Source organism: Eretmochelys imbricata, chromosome 11, assembly GCF_965152235.1.
Source record: "Eretmochelys imbricata isolate rEreImb1 chromosome 11, rEreImb1.hap1, whole genome shotgun sequence".
In the NCBI taxonomy this organism is placed as follows: Eukaryota; Metazoa; Chordata; order Testudines; family Cheloniidae; genus Eretmochelys; species Eretmochelys imbricata.
In genome coordinates this window covers 68,781,078-68,803,975 of record NC_135582.1, presented here as the reverse complement: position 1 = coordinate 68,803,975, position 22,898 = coordinate 68,781,078, and the positions used below count along the sequence as shown (strand labels likewise).

At 45.2% G+C, this 22,898-nt stretch overlaps 1 protein-coding gene across 1 annotated transcript in view; it reads left to right on the top strand.

The window, feature by feature from the left end:
- The first annotated feature begins 289 nt into the window (after positions 1-289).
- The window catches only part of MREG (melanoregulin), a 41,802-nt gene continuing 19,193 nt past the window's right edge, over positions 290-22,898 (top strand). The window contains exons 1-2 of the mRNA XM_077830414.1: positions 290-378; positions 12,435-12,591. Coding sequence (XP_077686540.1) covers positions 290-378; positions 12,435-12,591 — 246 coding nt within the window. The remainder of the gene's footprint in view (positions 379-12,434; positions 12,592-22,898) is intronic.

The window sequence follows — 22,898 nt, the reverse complement described above, 5'->3', positions numbered from 1 at the left end:
TCCCGCCCGCCCGCGTGCGGCCAGGCGCCGGCTGGATTTCCCTGCCCCGCGTCCCCGCCCCGCGGGCGAGCGGCTGGAGCTCCCCGGGGGGCGGAGGCGGCGGCGGCCCATGCGCAGCGGGGCAGGGGAAGCCCGGCGCCGGGCAGAGGCGCTCGCCATGGTAGCGCGGCCAGGCGCTCGCCCTGCCTGCGCACAGCGGCGCTCGGCCGGCAGGGCGCCCGGGGGCTGCGCGGGGCCGGAGGCCGCCTAGGGTCGCGTCCGGCGGGGGCAGGGCGGCGGCGGCGGCTCCATGGGGCTGCGGGACTGGCTGGGCGCGCTGTGCTGCTGCTGCCGCTGCCCGGGGGATGCTGCGCGGGCGGAGAAGGAGCCGCTGGTCAGGTAAGGGGCAGGGCGGACCCGGCGCCGGCGGGGGGGGGTCCCCGAGCACCGGGCCCCCGCCCCGCAACCAGCCCCCAGCCTTTGGGCTGCCCGAGCTCTGTGCCGCCGCTGGCGCCCAAAGCCGGCTCCGGAGTGCCGGGTCGGTGCGCCCGGGCTTCCTCGGGCACCTGCGGCGGCTCACGCCCGAGCGCTCGGCGGCCGCTCTGGCCCGGCGGAGTCCGTAGGAGCTCGCTAGGCAGAGGGCCAGAGGAAGGGGCGTTTGTTTGTTGAGGTTCTTGGCGGTTTCCCCAAGTAAACGGCAGGGAACAGACTTGGCTGAGATCTAGGCACACCGATTTGTTTCTCTTTTAAAACTCTACCCAGTTTAGTCCCTGGATGCTTCGGTTCCCGAGGATTGCTGGGCGGATTTGTGTGTAAAGCGGAGGGACCGCAGCAGACTGGAAAGAGCAGGACGTTTTTATGACTCTTCAGAGTGAAAACGTTTGGCAGCGCTCAGCGCTGGTATTCCCGTGGATGGGGCAGGCACGGGGACGCCGCCACCGGTGAAGGTTATCCTCTTCTCTTCCTGCAGAGGCTACGGTTGATGAAGTGGGTTCGAGCCCAGGAAAGCTCATGCCCAAATAAATTTGTTAGTCTCTAAGGTGCCACAAGGACGCCTCATGCTTTGTTTTTGCTGATGCAGACTAACACAGCTGCCACTCTGAAACCGGTTTACAAACTGACACCGGCACCGCTGCCCACTGGCACATGATATAATTTAGTGTTTTGTTTTGTTTTTTTACATCAGATAATTTTGGAGGGGATGAGTGAGAATTATCCAGGCTCATTTTATACCAACAACGATTGTTTAATAAAGTACTTAGAAATGTGAGTGATTGCAGATGCTTGAAGGTATGATGTACGTTTGCTGTCAATTTAAGTTACATATTATAAAGAATCTGCTGCAAAATCATTCCCACTGGAAATCTGGAATAAAGGCAGATTTCTTAGTCCTACTTTAAACAGGATTCCTATTAAGTAGAATTACTTAATTCTGTTAGAATTTCTAGAGGGAGTCAAGAAGTATATGGATAAGCGTGATCCAGTTGATATGATGTATTTGGATTTTCAGAAAGCTTTTGACAAGGCTCTTCAAAGGCTCTTCAGGAAACTAAGCAGCCATGAGACAAGAGGAAAGGTCCCGTCGTGGATCAATAACTGGTTAAAAGATGGGGAAGGAAGGAGAAGGGTAGGAATAAACAGTCCATTTTCAGAATGGAGAGACATGACCAGTGGGGTGACCCTCAAGGAACTGTACTGGGACCTGTGCTGTGTGACATATTCATTAATGGTCTGGAAAAGGGGTGAACAGTGAGGTAGCAAACTTTGCAGATGATACAACATAATCTAAAATACCTAATTCCTCGCAGTTTGCTTTCGATTTACAGGGAGATCTAACGAAACTGGAGGACTAGGCAACAAAATGTAGATGAAATACAACATTCATAAATGCAAAGTAATGCATATTGGGATTATTTTTTCTAACTATACATTTATAATGATGGGTGGTAACTGTTAATTTAGAAGGAGATCTTGGAGTCACAGTGGATAGTTCTCTGAAAGCTTCCACTCAATGCACAGTAGCAATCAAAAAGGCTAACCGGATATGAGGAACTGTTAGGAAAGGGATAGAAAATAAGACCGAAGGTATCATAATACCACTTAAATCCATGGTGTTCCCACACCTTGAATATTGTGTCCAGTTTGGTCACCCCATCTCAAAAAGGATATACTGGAAAAGGTGCAGAGAAGGCTAACACAAATGATCAAGGGTATGGGATGGCTTCTGTATGAGGAGAGTCTAAAAAGATTAAACCAGTTCAGTTTAGACAAGAGACCATTAAGGGGGGATATGATAGAGGTCTATAAAGTCATGTGTAGTGTGGAACAGAAGTGGTTTTTACCATTTCACAAAAATGGTACAAAATACAAAAAACAAAGGTCGCTTGATGAATTTAGTAGGCAGCAGATTTAATATGAACAAGAGGAAGTAGTTTTTCACACAAGTAACCCGTGGAACTCATTGCTGGGGGATGTTATGATGGCCAAAAATAGAACTGGATAAGTTCATGCAGGGTAGGTCCATCAGTGGCTATTAGCCAAGATGGTCAGGGACACAACCCCATACTCGAGGTGACCCTAAACCTCTGATTGCCGGAAGACTGGGGTGGATCACTCCATAAGTGCCCTGTTCTGTGCATTCCTCTTGAACCTCTGATAAGGGCCACTGTCAAAAGTGGACAAGATGGACCATGGTCTGACCCAGGATGGCAGCTCTTATGTTATAAATAGCCAGAGTATTAAGAGGGCATGTCATGAGTTTATTGGTCTCAATAAAAGCAGTAGCCGCAACTAGAACTACTATGTAAAACTTCATATAAAAGGAGCTAGTCTCCTCTTGAAATTCCTATCCCTAGTCACTAAGGCTATTCTTCCTAAAGAACAGAATAACTTTTTTTTAAAAAAGGGATTAAGACTTTGTGTGAGGAGATTATGATCTTTCATTAATACAGTATCATTAAAATTAAATGTCCTGAAACTGACTCAGAACTTGGTATTTCATGTCAAATGTTATGTTATGCAATCCATTCTATTAGTAGCTTCCCCAAGCATTAGTAATACAACCTGCTCTGCTCTTGTCCACTCTACCCAAATGCTGCTTCTCTAGGAGCACCATTTGGTGTTTGAGTTTTAACACGGACATCCAGCTTTTGTCAGGTCAGGGAGTGACACACCTTAACCAATAGGATTAGACTGTAAAGCTTGGGTCAGTGGAGTAAATCATTCTTAGCGTGTGGATTAATTCAGTTGATTAACCCTTATGGTATGTATTTGTTCATCCAACAACTGACAAATGCATTCCTGGCCATGTGCTATGAATCAGTTTTAACTGGCAATATTGACACACATGAGCAGTAAACAGCTCTTCTCTAGGTATTGACAATGTTTTTTTCCATAATACATATAAAATAGGAGAGTTGCTTGTAGTACATTTAGGAGAGCTTGTGTTGTGGGTTTTTATAGCGGTAACCACTAAATTCAGCATCTGTCAGCACTCACCACGCAGGTGGTGTTCAAGATGCTGGTATTACCTCCCTATTCTAAAGGCCTGATCCTGTAATTGCTGCATGTTGAACTCCTGTAGATTAGGGGATGAGCTGTGGTGTCAGTTACCGTTGTGACAAGTTTCAGAGTAGCAGCCGTTTTAATCTGTATCCACAAAAAGAACAGGCGTACTTGTGGCACCTTAGAGACTAACACATTTATTTGAGCATAAGCTTTCGTGGGCTACAGCCCACTTCATTGGATGCATAGAACGGAACATATAGTAAGAACATAGATAGATATAGATAGACATACATACATACAGAGAACATGAAAAGGTGGAGTAAGAGGCTAATTAATTAATGATCCAGCCACTCCCAGTCTCTATTCAAACCCAGGTTAATGGTATGTAGTTTGCATATTAATTCAAGCTCAGCAGTTTCTCGTTGGGAGTCCATTTTTGAAGCTTTTCTGTTGCAAAATTGCCACCTTTAAGTCTGTTACTGAGTGGCCAGAGAGGCTGAAGTGTTCTCCTATCAGTTTGTGAATGTTCTGATTCCTGATGTCAGATTTGTGTCCATTTATTCTTTTGCATGGAGACTGTCTGGTTTGGCCAATGTACAGGTCATGGCCAATGTACAGGTCATTACACATATTGAATCTATTTCCCCACGTTAAGTATCCTCACACCTTCTTGTCAACTGTCTAAATGGGCCATCTTGATTATCACTACACAAGTTTTTTTCTCCTGCTGATAATAGCTCATCTTAATTAATTGGCCTCTTGTGCCACCTTTCCATGTTCTCTGTATGTATATCTATTTATCTTCTTATGATATGTTCCATTCTATGCATCCAATGAAGTGGGCTGTAGCCCATGAAAGCTTATGCTCAAATAAATTTGTTAGTCTCTAAGGTGCACAAGTACTCCTGTTCTAGTTACCATTGTGTGGTAGAGGCTAGCTTTATGGAGACCGCTGTATATGCTAGATCTTAACATATTTTAATGCAATATATTTAATGAAATGAATCTACATCTGTGTCTAAGGTAGATTCTGTGGTGATGAACACGTTAGAAAGGCCCTGGGCATTTTTTGCCTTCCTCTGTAGCATGGGGCACGGGTCACTTGCTGGAGGATTCTCTGCACCTTGAAGTCTTTAAACCATGATTTGAGGACTTCAGTAGCTCAGACATAGGTGAGAGGTTTATTGCAGGAGTGGCTGGATGAGCTTCTGTGCCCTGCATTGTGCAGGAGGTCAGACTAGATGATCATAATGGTCCCTTCTGACCTTAATATCTATGAATCTATATATTTGTGTCCATTTCTATTTAAAATCTTACACCACGTAGGAGAGACAGAGACTTTGAACAAAAGGGGGCTCCATTCTTGCCTTCTTAGGATTTGGGTGCTAATGGCTGTACCCCTTCCATGTAAATACCCTGGGTCAGATTCTCTAGTTCACTAGGACTTTAAGGCCCCAATCCTACACAAGATTTACTTATGTACTTTATGCACTGTGAGTAGTCCCACTGACTTCAGTGTGACTGATCACTGTGTAGTTAAGTGTGTGCAGTAAGGCCTCTGATCTTGTGCACCCATTATCCCATTGATGTCAAGGGGTTTGTTCACACATTCTAGTCAGCATAAAGCTGGCGGAATCTGGCCTTTTGTTAATGTGATACAAGAATTCTACAGCATTCCCCTGGTGATCTTTATTTTCACTCTCTGTATATACTAATCTCTGATATTTTACAAATTTCATTTAAAAAAACTTTTTTCAGTTTTATAAAAGCATCAGAGGTATATTGCACCTTCAGTTTCTTCTTTTTTGCAAATGGTGCATGCATGACTTAAAATGCTTCAGATTTTGTCTGAAAATGGCAAAAACAATTTCTCCTTCAGTTGTCTGAATTAGGACTTTGATCCTGCAAAGCACATGCATAACTTTGAGGGCTCTGAATAGTCTCCTTGAAGTCTGTGCAAAGTGAAGCGTTTGAATAAAATGTTTCAGGATTGGGGCCCTTAAGGTACAACTCACGGAGACTACTGCAACCGTGTGTCGACGTCAGTGTTAAGTATGAGTGTAAGTCTCTGCAGGATCCATGCTCTGTTTCTAGTGCCATGTCACATACATGAGCCCCTCTTTACCACTGGGCCGGTGAGCAAGTAGCCAGGGTTCTGGGCAGGTTGGTCAGACCACACTGAAGCGCTCTCGGCCGTGGAATTGCCCCTCAGGTACTCAGTCTACTAAAGCTGCAATAACACCTCATGATTAGTATAAACATACACAGTTCTTGCAGGCATATTTCAGAGGCTTATATAAACTGTGCTGTGAAGGGAGAGGGGGCACTTCAATCTCCAGGGCTGTCAAAGCAGCACCAACGTGACCTAGAAGCACTTCAGCTGCAGAATGCCCACGTTGTCAGGCTCTCTGTGGATGAACTGCAAGCGTGGAGGGTCGGACATCCTTGACCCACGCTGGAGCAGAGTGCAGAGTTTCAGCCTGGTGACTGGCGTAGCAGTTGCTTGCAGCCCTTCTCTTTCCCACCCTCCTCCTAACATCACTTGGGCTATTAGAGCCTGATCCAAAGCCTCCTGAAGTCAAAGGGAGCTATGTGGGTGAAATCTTTCCACTAACTTCACTAACTGCGGCTCTCCAGGCCTTTGCATATGATAACCAATTCAGTAGTCTTGCCCAGGCCTAATGCAGAGACCACCTCCCTAGATGGGGAGAACCTCTCTATTTTTAATAAACAGGAGTACTTGTGGCATCTTAGAGACTCTAAAGTACTCCTGTTCTTTTTGCAGATACAGACTAACACGGCTGCTGCTCTGAAATCTATTTTTAATGAGCAAGTCCAGGACTTCAGTGGCATGGACGTGACAAATGAAGGTGGGAAGCAATACGGATTTAACTGTCCTGAGTTCTTGCTTCTAAATATGCTACCTAAATAATAACACAGAGACATTTAATCCTGACCTTGGTGCACACAGCTACAGGAAATTCCCATTAACTTAATGAAAGTTAAGCACCTGCCTGGAGAGGCATAGTCCCTTATTGTTTCATTGTCTTGCAAAGCCTTGTGAGTCTTTAGTCGGTGAGCTGATTGCATGGAACACCTTTCTTTAGTAACACATGATAGTGATGATCCTGTTTAGTTAATGCTGGCTTTTCACAGGAAATCCTATAGAAGCACTGTCTATCTGACGGCTACCTTGTCTCATGAGTCCTTCCTTGCTATTAGTGTCACCACAACCCAGTAGCCATTATTTGAAAGAGTTGCACTTTTGTTTAAACTGCAGCCATCTTTCGATTGGTTGGCATTTCAGCTCCTGTAACTGGGTTTTAGAAGATTATTCTGGCAGATCTAATTCCTGAATAAGTGAGTTTTGAATGGAAAATCATTAAAACTTCCCCAAACCCCATCTGAAGGGTACCAACCAAATTAAAATAACATATTACTCAGCTGGTGTTATAGAGAGAGACTTTTTTCCCAATATAGTAAGGTCTCGCTCTAGAAAATGGTGAAATCTAGCAAGGCAGAGCTTTCAGCCTAAATGAATTGCTGAGCATTTAATGTAACCTTTGTAAATGGCAGACTGATTAAAAATTGGTTTGGTAGCCTCTTCCATCAAACACAAGAAACGTGTGGTAATCTGTCTCGCTCTGAAGGTGAGCTCTCTGGAAGAGGGGGGCCTTCTCTGGCGGCAGCTAAATGGAGAGAATTGAAGCTCTTAGTGTAGATAATACATTCTCAAATATTGAAAGCTCCTTGGAGCAGTGACCTGTTTATGAAACACTAACTCTCAGCAATTGCTGGATAGAGGCCAGGCCGGGCAACGCGCCAAATGCCCTCAACTTGGCTTCTGTACCTGGGAGGGTGTGGTGATGGTGGTGATATAGTGCTGGTTTTTCCCTATCTCTTCCTTCTAAATGTCACGTAGGAGGATACAGCACTATAGGAATATGGGGTCTCTGCGAGTTATGTGGTGTCCCATGTGCCTTCGGGAGTGGGGAATACATGAAATTTTGTTTGTTTGTTTGTTTTTTTTTAAGACCAGTGGCTGGGATTGTCTTAGCATTTGGAACACAAGGTTTCCGAACCCATTAGGATGGGTTCAGCCCTGTATCCTTCTACAGGAGATAAAATTAGTACTAAATGCTGTGGGCTGATAAGCGGGAGCAATTCCACTGAAGGCAATAGGGTTGTGGCTGCCTTATTCCAGCAGTGAATCTCATCTTATGGGAGACTTTATAATGATACCTTAGAAGCTGAGAACCTGTCTCGTCTGCATGGACACTTAAAACAACCCCTTCTGGCTCGAGCAGGCATTTGCCCCAGCATCCCAACAATACCCCTACTTGTACAGTGTGCTACATGAGGAGATGCTCCTGCCCTCCACCCCAGAGGTGGCTGCATTTCAGTCACACTATGTAAACCACTTGTGGAGCACTTCCTGGGCTGGGAAAAGGCATTGCTGCTATTAAAGGATGAAGAACAAAATATTTGAGATTCACACCTGGCTTCGTTTCGACCTGACTAACTGAACTTTAAGTGACTGTGATTTAGATCTTGTACTTCTCTGAAGTTGGTCCAAAAAGATGATGATGGCATGGTGCAGAATTTCCTGAGCTGTTCATCTTACATCAGCCCAGTGAGTAACACTTTGCTCACACTTAAGATCAGATCAGGGTGCATAATTGAAATGCAGGTCGAAAACATATTAAAATGTAGCAAGCGTGCTGATTTTAGTTATGACATCTTGGTCCCGTTGAAATTAAGAGCAAAACTCCAATTAATCTTAATGGGAGCAGGGTTGCACCTTAAATGAAGTGTTTGGGATATAAAGTAGTGAAGTCCAGAAAGATTTAATTTGGAAATGGCTTTACTGAACACACGCCAGCACTAATCTAGAAATAATGGTGGTGTGCCATCCTTGCCTCTGAAGTTTCTTTCCTTGGCTTGTTTGTTAATTATAGTTTGCAAGAGATCAGGCAACAGGTAGCACAAGGAAAAACAGCTTTCTGGCCTAGTAGAAGCCTAAATAACCTTCCTGTATGGATATTTATGGTAAAGTATAAAAAAGATTCTTTACAAGCTAGCAGTCCTATAAAAATAGTTTATAAGGGGCCTTATTCACAGGCAAAATGCCTATAGGGTTGTTAATGACTGTACAGAACAAAAAAATTTTAAAGCACTAAATTTAAGGGAGCAAATAGTATAAATATTAGGTCCCGTCAGCTTGTCCCTCACAAGAATTGAGTAGATTTACTTCTCACCTTTCTGAATCCCCATCTGATATTATTATTTCTTTAAATTTAAGGGGTAATTTGAAAATACCTACAAAAAAGATCTAGTCACTTTGATTAAGAAAACTGAATTAGTGTTACAACAACATCATAATGACCATCCAGCAGGATTACACAACCCTTGCTGGACAGCACACACAAGAAAATGAAATGATCCAATTGCCAGCCAGTAAATCAAAACAACAGAAAAGCTCTTTGTATCACTGTAGCACCAAGGGACCCCCCCAACTGGGGGGTGGGAGGGGGAGGAGAACTGTGCTAGCCACTGAGCAATCGCCTAGAAAGAGACAGTCCCTGCCCAAAAGAGCTTGCAATCCAAATAGGCCAGCCAAAGGCAGTATTGTTATCCCCATTTTACAGATAGGGAACTGAGGCACAGAGACCAAACGACTTGCCCAGGATCAGAGAGCAGGTCTGTGACAGAGCCAGGAGTGCAGCCCAGTCCTAGGCTAATGCTCCAAACACCAATCCATCCTCCCCCAATGCTACTGAGTACCCAATGTCCTTACTGGTCAGGCATATGCAGGCCTATGCTCTGCTGCCCTATCCGGGGTTTGTATTTATCCAATGTCTTCAGCATCCAGGCTTTGAAGGGTAACACTGTGTCCCTTGCCAGAGTAAAGTACCACTGCATTCCAATGACTTTCCCTCATCCGAGGAATGAAAGGAATGGACACCCTGTGCTGCTGGCCCAGGATCTGTTAGAGGGGGTAGGAGAGGCATCCTCTTCGAACCTGCCCCCTCCCAAACTCCATAGGATCCCCATGAGGCAAACTGCATATGGATGGATTCTTGTGCAGGAGGAGGCATTCTCCATAGTGTCACCCCATCTCTGGAAAGCTGGGGATTTTCTACCCGAAGTTAATTATGACCCTTTCTGCATTAAGCTGAGCACTTTCCTGTTCTGCCCTTTCAAAGCCTATCAGGAGACAGGTGATGAGGCCAAGGCTCCCCAGGTCTTCAGCAAACTGCTGCCATGAGGGATGGGGAAGGATCTAGACCTCTCTGCAGATACCCCTGCTCTCCTTAAAGGCCCTGTGATCCCTTGGGGAGTTTCCCTTCAAGACTTGTGATGTCTGCTGGTTGAGACGATGACACCCCTGCTTGTGCTGTGGGCAAGCAAACTGCCTGCTGATGGCAGGGTACCTTGGAAACTTTGTGAGTTTGGGCCTGTAGAATTATCGGAGTATCTCTTGTTCTTTGATGAGCATTTCTGGGGGAAAAGTGTAATTTGGCCTTTAGCCACTGCGATAATATGTATGGAGCATGCAGGCCATGAATAGCGCTTGTGAGAAGTTAATTTTGTACACTGTGCCTAGATCTAGATGATCTTTTATATGCACAGCTGGAATTTGTTTGATTTGGGGACTGAAATTTCCTGGCATTTAACAGGCGGAGTACTCTGGCCGTTTGCTAGTGTGAAAAATATTGATGCCACTCCATCCTCCACACCAGCCATTAGACGAAAGCAAGCAATACAAGCAAGCTTGTGCTGTAAAGGGTGTGACAAGAGCAGGCACAGCAAGGAAAAAAGCTCAAATGACACTATCCTCGGCTTGTACTTTTTGCGTCTTAAGCAGACTGCAGGAGCTGCAATACCTGGAGACAACAGGAATTAAGGATGGAAGGCCAAGCTTCTGGAATTTCCTTGTGTTTTGGCAAGGGTATGAGGTCAAACATGACGTAAACAGAGATTTTTGGGTGTGTGTAAATGGGGTTCTATTAAATCTCCCTAGAGGCCCAACCTACTATTGCATTTCTTAAGTAGCTAACTCGGAGCTCAGGTTTAGAAATTTACAGTCCCTGGCTCGCTGAAGTCAGGAGCTGGGTGGGGCAGGAGATCAGAGCCCCGTCTTTGAAGATGACGGGTTGGATCCTGGTCTATGCTGTGACACAAAGTCCCATGGTAAAATCTACAAAGGGTAGGGACACACTACCAGCCCTAAAAAGGAAGGGGAGCTGCTGACTGCTGCCTCGGCTTGTTCTGCAAAGCTGCCAAGGGAGAAAGTAGAGGGGGTCTTTTGTCCCCTGAGACCCTTGCTCCTTTTCCCAGTGACAGCTGCAGGATTTACCAGCCCCTTCTGCACCACCAGTGGAAGTGGCAACAGCTGCCATGGCCAGACTCCCTCTCCTGACAGATAGTTGTGAAACCTGCCACTGGTTATAGGCCTCCTGAAATACTGGTGTCTTATCTGAAGGTGGCCTCTCTGATGTCTACCTATCAAAGAACAAAGGCAGGTTAAGAGGCCCCTGAAGTCTTTGTGTTCATGCCATGGATTGAGTGGTTACATGGGAACTGGCAGCCAAGATAAAACACAAATGTGATGGTCCTACTAAGAACTATACATGTAATCCTCTTAATGACGTGGGCTTTGTAATGATCGGGGTGAGCAGAGAAATCTTGGTGACGCTCATGGAAGCCATAGGCTCTGGGAGCCAGCAGAGAGCAGACTTAATTTCTGCCTCTTTTCTTCTGTTAAATATTCAGTGCTCCTTGCAAATGTGCTCGAGGCTTGAAATAAGCAACAGCTAAAACTTCAACTCTCCTGCCCCAGGGAGCGAATGGTTCCGAAGTGCAACTGCTGTAGTGACTGCATTCAGAGGAGTCTGACACTGAGCATCAGAACAGTGTTTACTTGTGATCAGTGCTGGGTGGGATTGAAGTGTCTGGACACGGCTGTTAGTGAAGTAGTAGTGAATGGGTTTTGTTTTTGGAGGGGAAACCCTTTCTCCCCCCCACCAACCCCCTGTATAAGGATGAGATTAGCTTTCCAAGCTAGTGTAAAAGGGAAACTGGGGTGTTGGAGGAAGAAAAGATAAATTATATCTCCGTCTTTGACATTTCCCCCTATTTGATTCAGAAATAGGTTCTGGGAATCGCAAAGCTTTCTCTTCACCCCCTGTGTAAGTCTGGGACCCGGGGGACTGACAGTGCCGCTTTAAGAATTTTTGTAAAGGGATGTTTAATCTGCTTTTTGGGTGCAGTAGGTTTGGGTAGTTTCCCAAGATAAAGGGAGGCCCCTCAGTACTCCAGCTACTACTGCCAACTGTAGCAACGTGCATTGGAGTTGGCTGCTGGCAAACTCTGTCAGCATACAGCAGACTTGAAAGTTCGAGAGCTGTCACTGACGCACACCAGAACCGGTTGACTGGAAGAAGGCCGCTGTACCAATGCTGAGCGGAACTAATGCTATGGGGCTTTAGAATAGAGTATTTATAAGGATAAGTCCACTTTTCATGTTGTGCCTTTCCAAAGCAAGGCATTCAGCTGGCTCCTAGCGGGTGTTCTCTAGATGATGGTGGTAGCTATCAGGTGTTTGAATAGGTCAGTGATGGATGTCATGACCTGTTGCATTGTGCAGAAGGATGTTTGTTTGAAAGGTACCCTGTGAATACTTAAGATGCATGGGTTTCCTGTCTCATTCAGAGTACAGCACCTTTAACAGAGTGACACCACCAGGACTGCCTAGACTGAGAGCAGTGAGCACTAGACTCGGTTCTAGGGCCAGGCTGGCACACCTGCTTTTCTATTTCAGGGGCAAAAGTGTTATCAGCTGAGCCGTACAGACCCCACTTACCGAACACACCTGACTATAGAACTTAACTGCCGTTCTCCAGACTCAGTCACTGACAACTGCACCTCAATATTCCCCCTTTCAGTAATAACCCTTATGCCTCGTTTGGAGCCACCTTGGCGAGGGACGAGGAGAAGAACCTGTGGAGCACCCCTCATGACATATCCCACACTGAAGCCGATGATGACAGGATACTGTATAATCTGATTGTCGTCAGGAACCAGCTGGAGAAAGATTCTGAGGTAAGGCTAAAGGACTGTTGTTCACGGATACACAGTCATTGAATAAACACTTGCCACAATTACAAACCAGCCACGAACAGCTGAGAACAAATGTCATCACATATCCCGGTGGTTGGTCATATTAGAGATAAACTTAACCAAACGGTAAGTCTGGTCATTCTTTGGATACCTTTCAGGTCTGTATGGAACATTATTGCTGTGGTAGCTTAGTTGAGTAGCAGTATCAAAGAAGAGGAGGTTATACATGGTGATGTTAAATATAGTCGGGCAGTGCAGATGTTTCTCTAATGAAAGGAAGTGTCCAAAGGACTACATCAAAGAGTTGCTGATGCTTGTATATCTAGGTTGGATTGGAGGTTGTGCGTACCATATGGTAAGTATTACTCTGGGGAAAGAGAATTCTACTTATTTTCCCCCTGTACTAAATTTGGTAAGAGGTGAAGTAGGGAAGCCTTTCCATTCCCTGGTCAAAGAGCGGTCTCTGTGATACATTTCCTATACCAGCACGCACACTTAAGGCTCTTTCAGACTTCTATTAAATTAAACCACTACCTACTTAGACCAAGTAACTTCTCTCTCTTGTCTATGCAGACATTCAAAGAGTCCCCGCCCCAAAGAGCTTACTATGTGTTTCTACAGTTTCTAGTACACTGGGATCTGTATCCTGGCTGGGTCCCCTCAGATGTTACTATGGGTAGCTCTACACTGGGGGGAGGCGAGCGGAGGAGCGGGGAAGAGCTGTGGTACCAAATCTTAGCACCCGGGCGCTCGCGGGGCTCATGCTATAGGGCTAGAAATAGCAGTGCAGATGTTCGGGCTCATGCTGGAGACTCCCCCTCACTGGGTCCCAAGTCCAAATGTCTAAACTGCTGTTTCTAGGCCTGTAGCATGAGCCTGAGTCAGTTGACCCAGATGCTGAGACTTTCTGCTGTGGGAATTTTTTTTTTTCTCCTCTCTCCCTCCCCAGTGGACATACCCTATAATACTTTGTAGTTGTAGAAGCAGCAGTGGCTGTTCTGATCTCTGGATAAGACACCTTTGACATAAGCTGTGCCTGCATCCTGAACTACGATTCTCCAGAGAGCAGTTCTTTTGGAGGGTCACAGGATTTAACTTCCTGCTTGATAGTTCACATTGCCATTATTAGATGCTTCTATGCCTTATTAGCATATGCTGGCCTTTGCATGTTCAAAGCTGCTTTCGCTATTCCCTTCCCTCGTGTTACTACCACACCACAAACCTGACATTTCCACAAGAATGGTCCTGTCCTTGTGCTGAACCTGAACTGCAATAGCTTGTCAAGTCAAATATTTGTGTAATCAGAATATGGTAATGATCAAGTACAGAAGAACTTGTGCAGCTGGTTAGGATAGTGGGGGGGAAATTGTCATCATTATATAAACTATATTTTATAGGCCTGATTTATTTCCCTAATGGACTTCATGTGTGTGACAGTAGTGACCTGGAGCATGGATTGAAACAGGCTGTAGAAAATACTCTTTTAAAATGAAATTGACACATCCCTTTTTGGACAGCTATTACAACTGTGAAATGTTTGCAGGAAAACTGGATAGTGCATAATTTCATTATGATCCCATGAAAATGACCTAATTTGATAACGTCTGCAATGTAATTATTTTTCTTTTTTCTAGGAATTAGTGAATTTTAGTGAATCTAGGAATTTTAAGTGAAAATGAGCCAGTTTTTTTTAATGAATCCTTATACTTTTGACATTTAGTTGAAATGAGAGAATATAATTTTTGAATATATTGTCATGAAGTGGGCTTTTGGGGTAGTTAGTGTTTAGATGTTTTGGAGGGTTGGGGGAAATTCATACCTGGGCTAAATTATGGGAAACAAAATTGCAACACAATTCTCATGACTACACATGACCCTTATTGGTATAGAAACTATAACTTTTCTCATGCTCTTAGGTTCATGATCACAAGTTTCTTAATGAAAAGATCCCCATTAGTTTCAATTGACTTCAATGGGCCACAGTTTGGATCAGTCCCTAAATTATTGCTCAGGAATGTGGGTGCTTTAAGCTAATATGATGTGAAGAAACGTAGCTGAGTTAGTGGCTTGTGACTTGTGTCCTCACTTGTTAAATATTTAATTTACTCTGGATTAGAGCAGTCTTTTAATCTGATGATTATAAGCTAGAACTACTTCCTGATGACTGACTATGAAAGCCATTAGTTGTTATGTAACAGCATCATAACTATAATGTTTCTCAGTCTTTAATGTATTGATCCTTACAACACCCACTGTGAGGTAGAACAGGGCTGTTATCCCTATTGTACAGATGGGAAACTGAGGCACAGAGACTAAGTGAGATGCCCAAGGTGTCACAGGAAGCCAACGGCGGAGCAGGGAATTCCCTACCTGAGCACCTCACTGACTGGACTGCCCTTCTAGTGAAAGACTCACATTTACTACAACAGACGTTGGATCAGGCTGCTTGTTCGTCCATTTTTAAAACTCTTAACACTTTGAGTAGTATCTGGAGTGGTGGTCAGTGCTGGAAGGCTGGAGGCCTTCACTCTAGGAGATAAACAAACCCCTGGGACACTAGTTTTGTTGTGTTTCAATCACCCGGTGGAGTTAAGAATTGAGTGTCGGATTTAACTCCTTCAACTTTACTTTTATTAATATTTTGCCCTTAACATTGCTTACTCTGACTGTGACTGAAGTTTTTGTGAGCTGAAATCTTAATAGATCTTTATTCTGGAGTTTTGTAACTAGCATGGTTTTAAAATTTCTTTTGTAGCCTTACTTTGTTAAAGAGGAAGAACATTAATATCAAGGGTTGAAGGACAAACGATGTTTCCTGGCCTGTGTGTAGGAAAGGGAAGAATTTGTAACATGCATCAGCATAAAGCCTGGTTCTCTCTCTTATTGTGACTTGTCGTCGCCAACACAAAATCAGCTGGAATTCAGTGTTGTTGGAGGATCCTCTTTCCTACAAACTAACTAAGCCCTTTTGGTACTAAGGTGAAACTCCCTATTCAGTTGGTCAGAGCTATAGTGGTGTTCATAGTTTATATAATGCAGCATTGCTTGGATTCCTCATTCCTGCTGTTGCCCCTATGCCAAATGGTAGCAGATTTGGGAGCCTTTTTGGGTATCTAGATTTTTTTTTTTTTAATGTAACTAACTTGTTTGCAGTGCATGCCAGTCCTTGAACAGAGGTGGTCACAAACAGCACACTGGGAAATCTGTGCTTCAGAAATCTCAGCTCAAACAGTTCCTAGGAAGCAACTCTGCCCCAAGGATCGACTCTTGTTACAGAGATTATGGCAGAGAGGAAACTGACTTGCTGTTTGCAACAGCTCATCTAAAGAGAATAATTAACACAGGACATTTATTCAGACGTGCTAAGAACATGTGAGACTGGGTGTAACAGTGCCATGTGGTGACACCTACCTAACAATATGATCACTTTTTTGTTCTTTCTAAAGACAGTTACACTGAAGTCTCTGGGAGCTTTACTGGAGTACTGAGTGCTGAGTCTACCCCTTTGACTATATTCATGTTTTGAATCACAATGTTCATCACACTTTGTTTTTAATCACTTTATTTATGCAAACAATAAAAAAAAAATCCTGTCTGAATTCCTGTGAGGAATGCAGGCTCCTTCACAATGGTCCTTTCTGGCCTTGGGATCTACGATCTAGTTTGACCTACTGTACAGTACAGGCTGTAGAATTTCCCCAAGATATCTGCTCTAGGAGTTTTTTTCCTAAAACGTCCACTCTGGATTTAAAAGCAGTCAGTGATGGAGAATCCACCAGGATCCCTTTTAAATTGTTCCAGCAGTTAATTACAGCCCTGTTAGGTCATTCCCAGAAGTGCATCCTTTCTGAAGCAGTACTTCTGAGACTGAAGCAACAAGTCAGTTTCCTGGAATGTGATGTACCAAGACAGAGTAATCGTGATGGAAGATCAGATATGGTGCGCTTACTCTGTGAATCTCCATATGATTCACACAAGAAGCTGTCTTTTAAAGATGGGGAAACTGAGTCACAAGGAAGTGAAATGTTTTGCCCTGCATTGTGCAGATTAGTGGTAGAGCCAGCAGTAGAATCCAAAGATCTGTATATGCTACAGAGACTATACTGGCAGAGGTTGATCCTGGAACCTCTGCCTGTTGATTGTGATCTCCGGGCCGCTGCCTGCCCTGGCCCCACATCGCTCCCGGAAGCGTCTGGCTGCTAGCACGTCTCTGCAGCCCCTGGGGTGGGGGAAGCTCTGTGCACTGTCCTTGCAGCTTCCATTGGCTGGGAGCTGCAGGGATGGGCAGCGCATGGAGACCCGCTCCCTCCCCCCGGACTGTGGAGATGTGCCAGCAGCCAGATGTTTCTGGGAGCGGCATGGGGCCATGGCTGAGCCCCACTGCCCCGTAGCCAGGAGCCGCCTGTGGTAAGCACCTCCCAGCCGGAGACTACAACTCGCTCCCCAGGCTGGAACCCCCTCCTACATGCAAACTTCCTCCCAGAGCCCATACCCCCTCCCACACCCCATCACTCTGCCCCAGCCTGGAACCCCCCCCTGCACCAAACTCCCTCCTAGAGCTTGCACCCCTTGCTCCTGCACCCCAACCACCTGCCCCAGGCTCAGCCAATGCACACCCCACAATTGAGAATGTTGCACTGATCTGTGACAGTCCCTGAAGGGTTTTAGATCTATAAGCCACAAATGACACTAATAAAAAGTGAAAATCATGAACTGACCAGTGGACTCTGAGATTAGGTGCAGTGTGACCATATGACCCCTGCATCCAAACCCCATCCCAGAGCTTGCACCCTAACCCCTTTCCCCAGGCTCAGCCCGGAGCCCCCTCCCACACTCTGAACCCCTCAGTCCCAGCCCAGAGCCTGCCCTCCCTCCTGCACCCCAATCCCCTGCCCCAGCCCAGTGAAAGTGAGGGAGGAGGGGGGAATGGAGGGAGCGGGGCTTCAGGGAAGGGGCGGGGTAGATCCTGGGTTGACTTTTTTTATGCACAAGATCACTTTTTGAATTTAAGATCATCTTGTGGAGATCACTGGTGTAGATGCAGCCTACATAGACAGAATGGGGGTTTTCTGTCAATACAGAAATTCCACCTCCTTGAACAAAGCCATCTTCTGTTGATGTAGCTGTCTGTATGCTGGGAGTTACGTCTGTGTAGCTATGCTGGTCCAGGGTGTGGGTTTTTCATACTCCTGACTGCAGGGGTGAAAGTAATATTTAAACTCTTTCCGGTACAGGGGCCTGGCTCTGGGCCCCCGGGAGGGGTGGGGCCTCAGGTGGAAGGAGCGGGGTTGGGGTCAGCCAGCCCAGCCCATCCACGGAGCCTGGCCCACACGGCCCAGGGCTCCAGCGGCGATTTAAAAGGGCCTGGGGCTCCGGCCGCTGCTGTGGTGGTGGCAGCCAGGAGCCCCGGGCCCTTTTAAATCACTGGCTCTGGGGTAGCTGCCCCTTTTGTGCCCCCTTCCCCTGCTGTCGGCGGCCCTGCTGGTAGGGTCCCTACTGGCAGGACCGCCAACAGGGGGGGCAAAAGGGGCAGCGATGTTAAAGTGCTGCCACGGCAGCGCTTAAATGTTGGCTGCATACAGGCTGGTACCCGCTTCTTACTGATATGCCGTACTGGCCCATACTGGCCTACTTTCACCCCTGCCTGACGGACGTAGCTAAGCCGATAGAACCTCTCTGTAGATTGGGCGTAAGTTTCTTGAGTCCCAGTCCAAAGCCTCTGAGATGTTCACACAGCGCTTTTTTGCAAACTTGGGTTAGCTCCTGTGGGTTAAAACAGCAGTGAAGAGCCAGCAACTCAGGTTAGCAGCTTGAGTGAAAGCCTATAGGAGAATTTGGGGTTGAACTCAAGCTGCTAATCTGTGTTGGAGTTGCCATGTCTTCACTGCTATTGTAACAGGAGTTACGAACACACTTTTTTTTTTTTTTTGCAGTGTAGACGTGCTCTCTAAATCCTGTATCTTAACACATCTTTCTTGTTTTCATATTTTCACTTCAGAGAACTCTGTAGTATGTCAGTTTATAACTCAGAACAAAAAATGTGTGTTTGGTAACAATTGGAAACACCCTCGTTGCTGGAGACTCTGTGGCTGCTTCTGATTCCGGCTCCTTCTGACAGACCAGAAAAACTTGGCTTGAGAACCCAACATTTCTGTACTCTGTGCAGTAATCACATCTTACCCCAGCGAACATTTTACAATTAGGCCGAACAGCTTCACCCTCTTCTAATGAGAGCTCAGCCCTATGAGAGAAGCAAAGGTTTGAATTGCAACACATAATGGCCTGTAAATGCTAAACATAATCTTCTTTGGGGAGCTGTTAAATTATCACTCTCCAGATGAGTGAATACGGCTCTGCTCTTCAGCTGCAGTCTGAGCAGAATAGTTCCCACAGAGAGACCTTATGGAAGCTGCAAAGGAGATGATGCTGTCTCTGCTAGGAATGAGCAAGGTTCACATGCTGGACTGCTTGTGATCTCTCCCATGATCTGATTGTCACTGAGACTTCAGGTTTTGTGTTCTGCTGCTGTCAAATCAGTGTTAGTGAGAGGAGAATTCTCTTATATTTCTAGGTTCTGATTCAGCAAAGCACTTAAACGTGCTTAAGTACCAATAACTTAACTGGACGTGCTTATGTGCTCTGCAGAACTGGTACCCACATGTCCTTGTCTTCCTGAAGGACCTACTAGTACAAGCGTTTGGGGAAAGGGCCATATTCCACCACAGAGTTATTGGGCCCAATTCACATGCTTGGTATCCACACGGAACTCTGATTTTTTTTCAGTGCAAAAAATGTGGTGTGTTTTTTTTTTTTTTTTTAAAGCAGCAGAGCTAACCTGCATTAGCTATCCCACCTGAACAGGGTTTCTCCCATAGACAGTTACTGCCTCCTGGGGAGGGGGATTAACTATGGCGACAGGAGAAGCTCTCCCACTGATGCAGCAGCATCTTCGCTGATGCGGTGCAGCTGTGCCATACGTGAAGACAATCACGTGGTGGTGGTGATAACGGAAGTTCTGAATAACAGCAGGGTAAAGTTCTGGCCCATAATGACTTGATTAAAATAAGTCATTTTATTTATTGGGGGGAGGGATAGCTCAGTGGTTTGAGCATTGGCCTTCTAAACCCAGGGTTGTGAGTTCAATCCTTGAGGGGGCCATTTAGGGATCTGGGGCAAAAATTGGGAATTGGTCCTGCTTTGAGCAGGGGGTTGGACTAGATGACCTCCTGAGGTCCCTTCCAACCCTGATATTCTATGATAAGTATTTATAAACAGAAGCATCTGTAGTCTCTTTATTTGAGCCCACCCTTGGGATATAAATAAATTCTAAGGTTGTGACTTGTCTGAAACAAATTTTGGTACCATGAGAGCCTTGTAATTTGGGCACAAAAAGGGTCGTCTTAGCTCACGTGCCTGTAAAATGTTTTCACTGGCAGTCTTTAAATCAAGAATGGATGTCTGAGGTACAGCATGGCTTCTAGAAAATCAGTTATGGTCTTGATGCTGGAACCACTCGGAGAAATTCTGTGGCCGGTGTTATGCAAGTGGTCAAGCTAGCTGATGTAATGGTCACCGCTGGCCTTAGAATCTGACTCTCAATGCACAGTGCTGTAAATCTTCATTCCTATGCCGTTGTGCACTATAGATAACTTACAGTGCTCCACAGTATACCTGTAAATAAATAAAACTGAGGTATGTGTGCTAAAGTTAATTTTGTGATGGATTATCTTGCACGTTAATGAGTAATTCGTAATGAATCTCCTAGCAGCTATGGAGCAGTGTGATCTAGTGGATAGGGCCTTGGACTGTGAGTCCGGGACAGGGGTCATATTTCCAAATATGCTACTTAACTGCTATTTGAGGCTGGGTTGGTCACGTCCCTAATTTGTGTCTCCACTTCCTTACCATTAAAATAGGGGTGACAATAAGTTGGCTTCCTTTGTGAAGTGCTCTGAGATCTACAACTCAGAGCACAACGATCATGTTTATTAAGTTACTGGAGAAAGCAACTGAAATACAGAATTCAAGAGAGCTCTGTACTCAGTTCTGGCAAAGGTGGGGGTTGAGAGGTATGCAGAGACTCCAGAAGGTGGGAGTAAATTAGAAATTGTCGGCATGTTGGGACAGAGCACCTCTTTCCAATTGTATTGTGTTAAACCATGTCTCGTATAGCATAGTCATCCAAGCTATGAGAGAGGTTTACCACGTGCCTCCTAAAAGATTCAGAAACAGGATCTTTCATTTGTACAACTCTAAGTGCTTGTCTCTACAGGGACATCCAGAAAATTAATCCAAGTTAACTAAAGGTGTGAATGGAAAGTGGATTAGTTAAACTGCATTAGATCCCCATGTGGACACACTTATTCAGAATTAAAGTGGCTTTAATTTGGTTTGCCTTAATTCACTTTAAAATAAAAGGAATTAAAGACTCTCTTTAGTTCTGAGTGAGAGTATTCACATGGGGTTTAATGCGGTTTAACTACTCTACTTCAAATTCGCACATTTTAGTTAATTTGGATTAACTTTCCTGGAAGTGGAGACAAGCCCATATACACTGCAAGATGGGAGGAGAAAGTTACCCTTTAAATGACTCCAATATTGATGATTTGTAAGTGTAGTTCCTTGAGTGCTGTTGTTGCATAGATGTGAGCATGTGTCACAAGCCAGCTCTCCTCCATTTAGCCTGTGTCCACTTGACTAATGTGGATACTTCCAGCCAAAGAACTTTCACTCAGTGGGGAATCTGCCTGTTCTGAATAACAGCAGGGTAAACCCTTTTTAAAATAAATAGGGCCTAAATATCTGCTCTTTAGTAATAATCCCTAGCTTCTATCCAGCACTCTTCATCCATAGATCTCAAAGCATTTTTCAAAGGAGGTCAGTATCATCCCCATTTTACAGATGGGGGAAGGTGAGGTGCAAGGAGATAACCTAGCAGGCCAGTGGCAGAACAGGAAATAGAACTCGGGTCTCCAGAGTGATCTATCCACTAAGCCACACTGCCGTCAATCATATAACACTAAGTTCCGCCAGTAAATCAAACCTGCAAAACAGGCCCTGTAACTGTCCCAGAAATATACCCTCAAACTTCCCCCAAACCATGCTTTTTGCAGCATGCCTGGAAATTAATCTAATTCAGGATTATTTAGGGTCAAGGTATAGGGAGATTTTTTTTTTTTTTCAGAATATGAACATGGATCCAGATTTTGCATCTGATCATGTCTCCAGTGGGCTGAACCACACCACTAGCTCAGAACAACCCCTGAAGGCTGGAGCAGTACAGGTCTGGATTGGTATTTTAAAGCTTGGGCCCACATCTGATAATCTTTAGGTTGTTTGACCTAATTTCCTATGTACAGCTCCTGAGAACAGCATTGCAAATTAATGTCAAGGGAATAAAGAAACAGCTCTGAGGGAGGATTGCTTTGGTAGCATGAACAAAACCACCTACTAATTAATAAGTTTCCATATCGGGGAAGGTATTTGATAGCATTTGTCTCTATTCTCCTTGGCACAACTTTTTGTTCAACTTCCAGTTCTGTGCCAGTCTGGCTCATACTGAATGCTTAGGATTTCCCCACTTCAATCTGGCATTTAAAGTACTTAATACATTGCACTGATTCCATGGAACTTTTCCAGGTAAATGTTTGAACAGCTGAGTGTTCAGATCAGCAAGGCAGGCTGGTGTGTGTGTGTCTAACACAGAACACACACTTTCTCACAAGCCATCTGTGATACATGGAATTAGTCATCACTTCCCTTGGAGCTTTCACTGGCCTGAGACTGAGATTTCCAGCAAAGCATTACCAGTCTGATATTGGAACAGTTGCCGCTGTGGATCACTGCCTGGGAGAGACAGGTTGGGAAAAGCGGAGTTGCCAACTTGACAACTACTTGAATGTGATGTTTTTGCAGTTATCCTGGTGTCTGCCATCTGGGTGCCCCGTCTGCCATCTGGGTGTCCTTTGCTACAGTCTAGTGGCAGGTTCTTGTGAAACTTCAACATGTTGCAAAGTCTCCCTGTCTGGTCCCAGGGCTGCTGACAACCCTTTTGGGCAACTCCTATGAAGGAACAAGTCAAGTCTGAACGAAATGGATTGGCATATTTGAGCAGCATCACAAAACTGCTTGTTACTTCACTGAAGATCATTGCCAGTGGTGGCGGGATGGCAGAGGTGGAGGAAGCTACATGCTTGTAGTTTGGCCACCACTAGAGCGCTAGGATAGCACAGAAAATTCATGCAAGAAGCCATGGTTACTTCTTGAGGTACTGCAGTCTTTAGAACTGT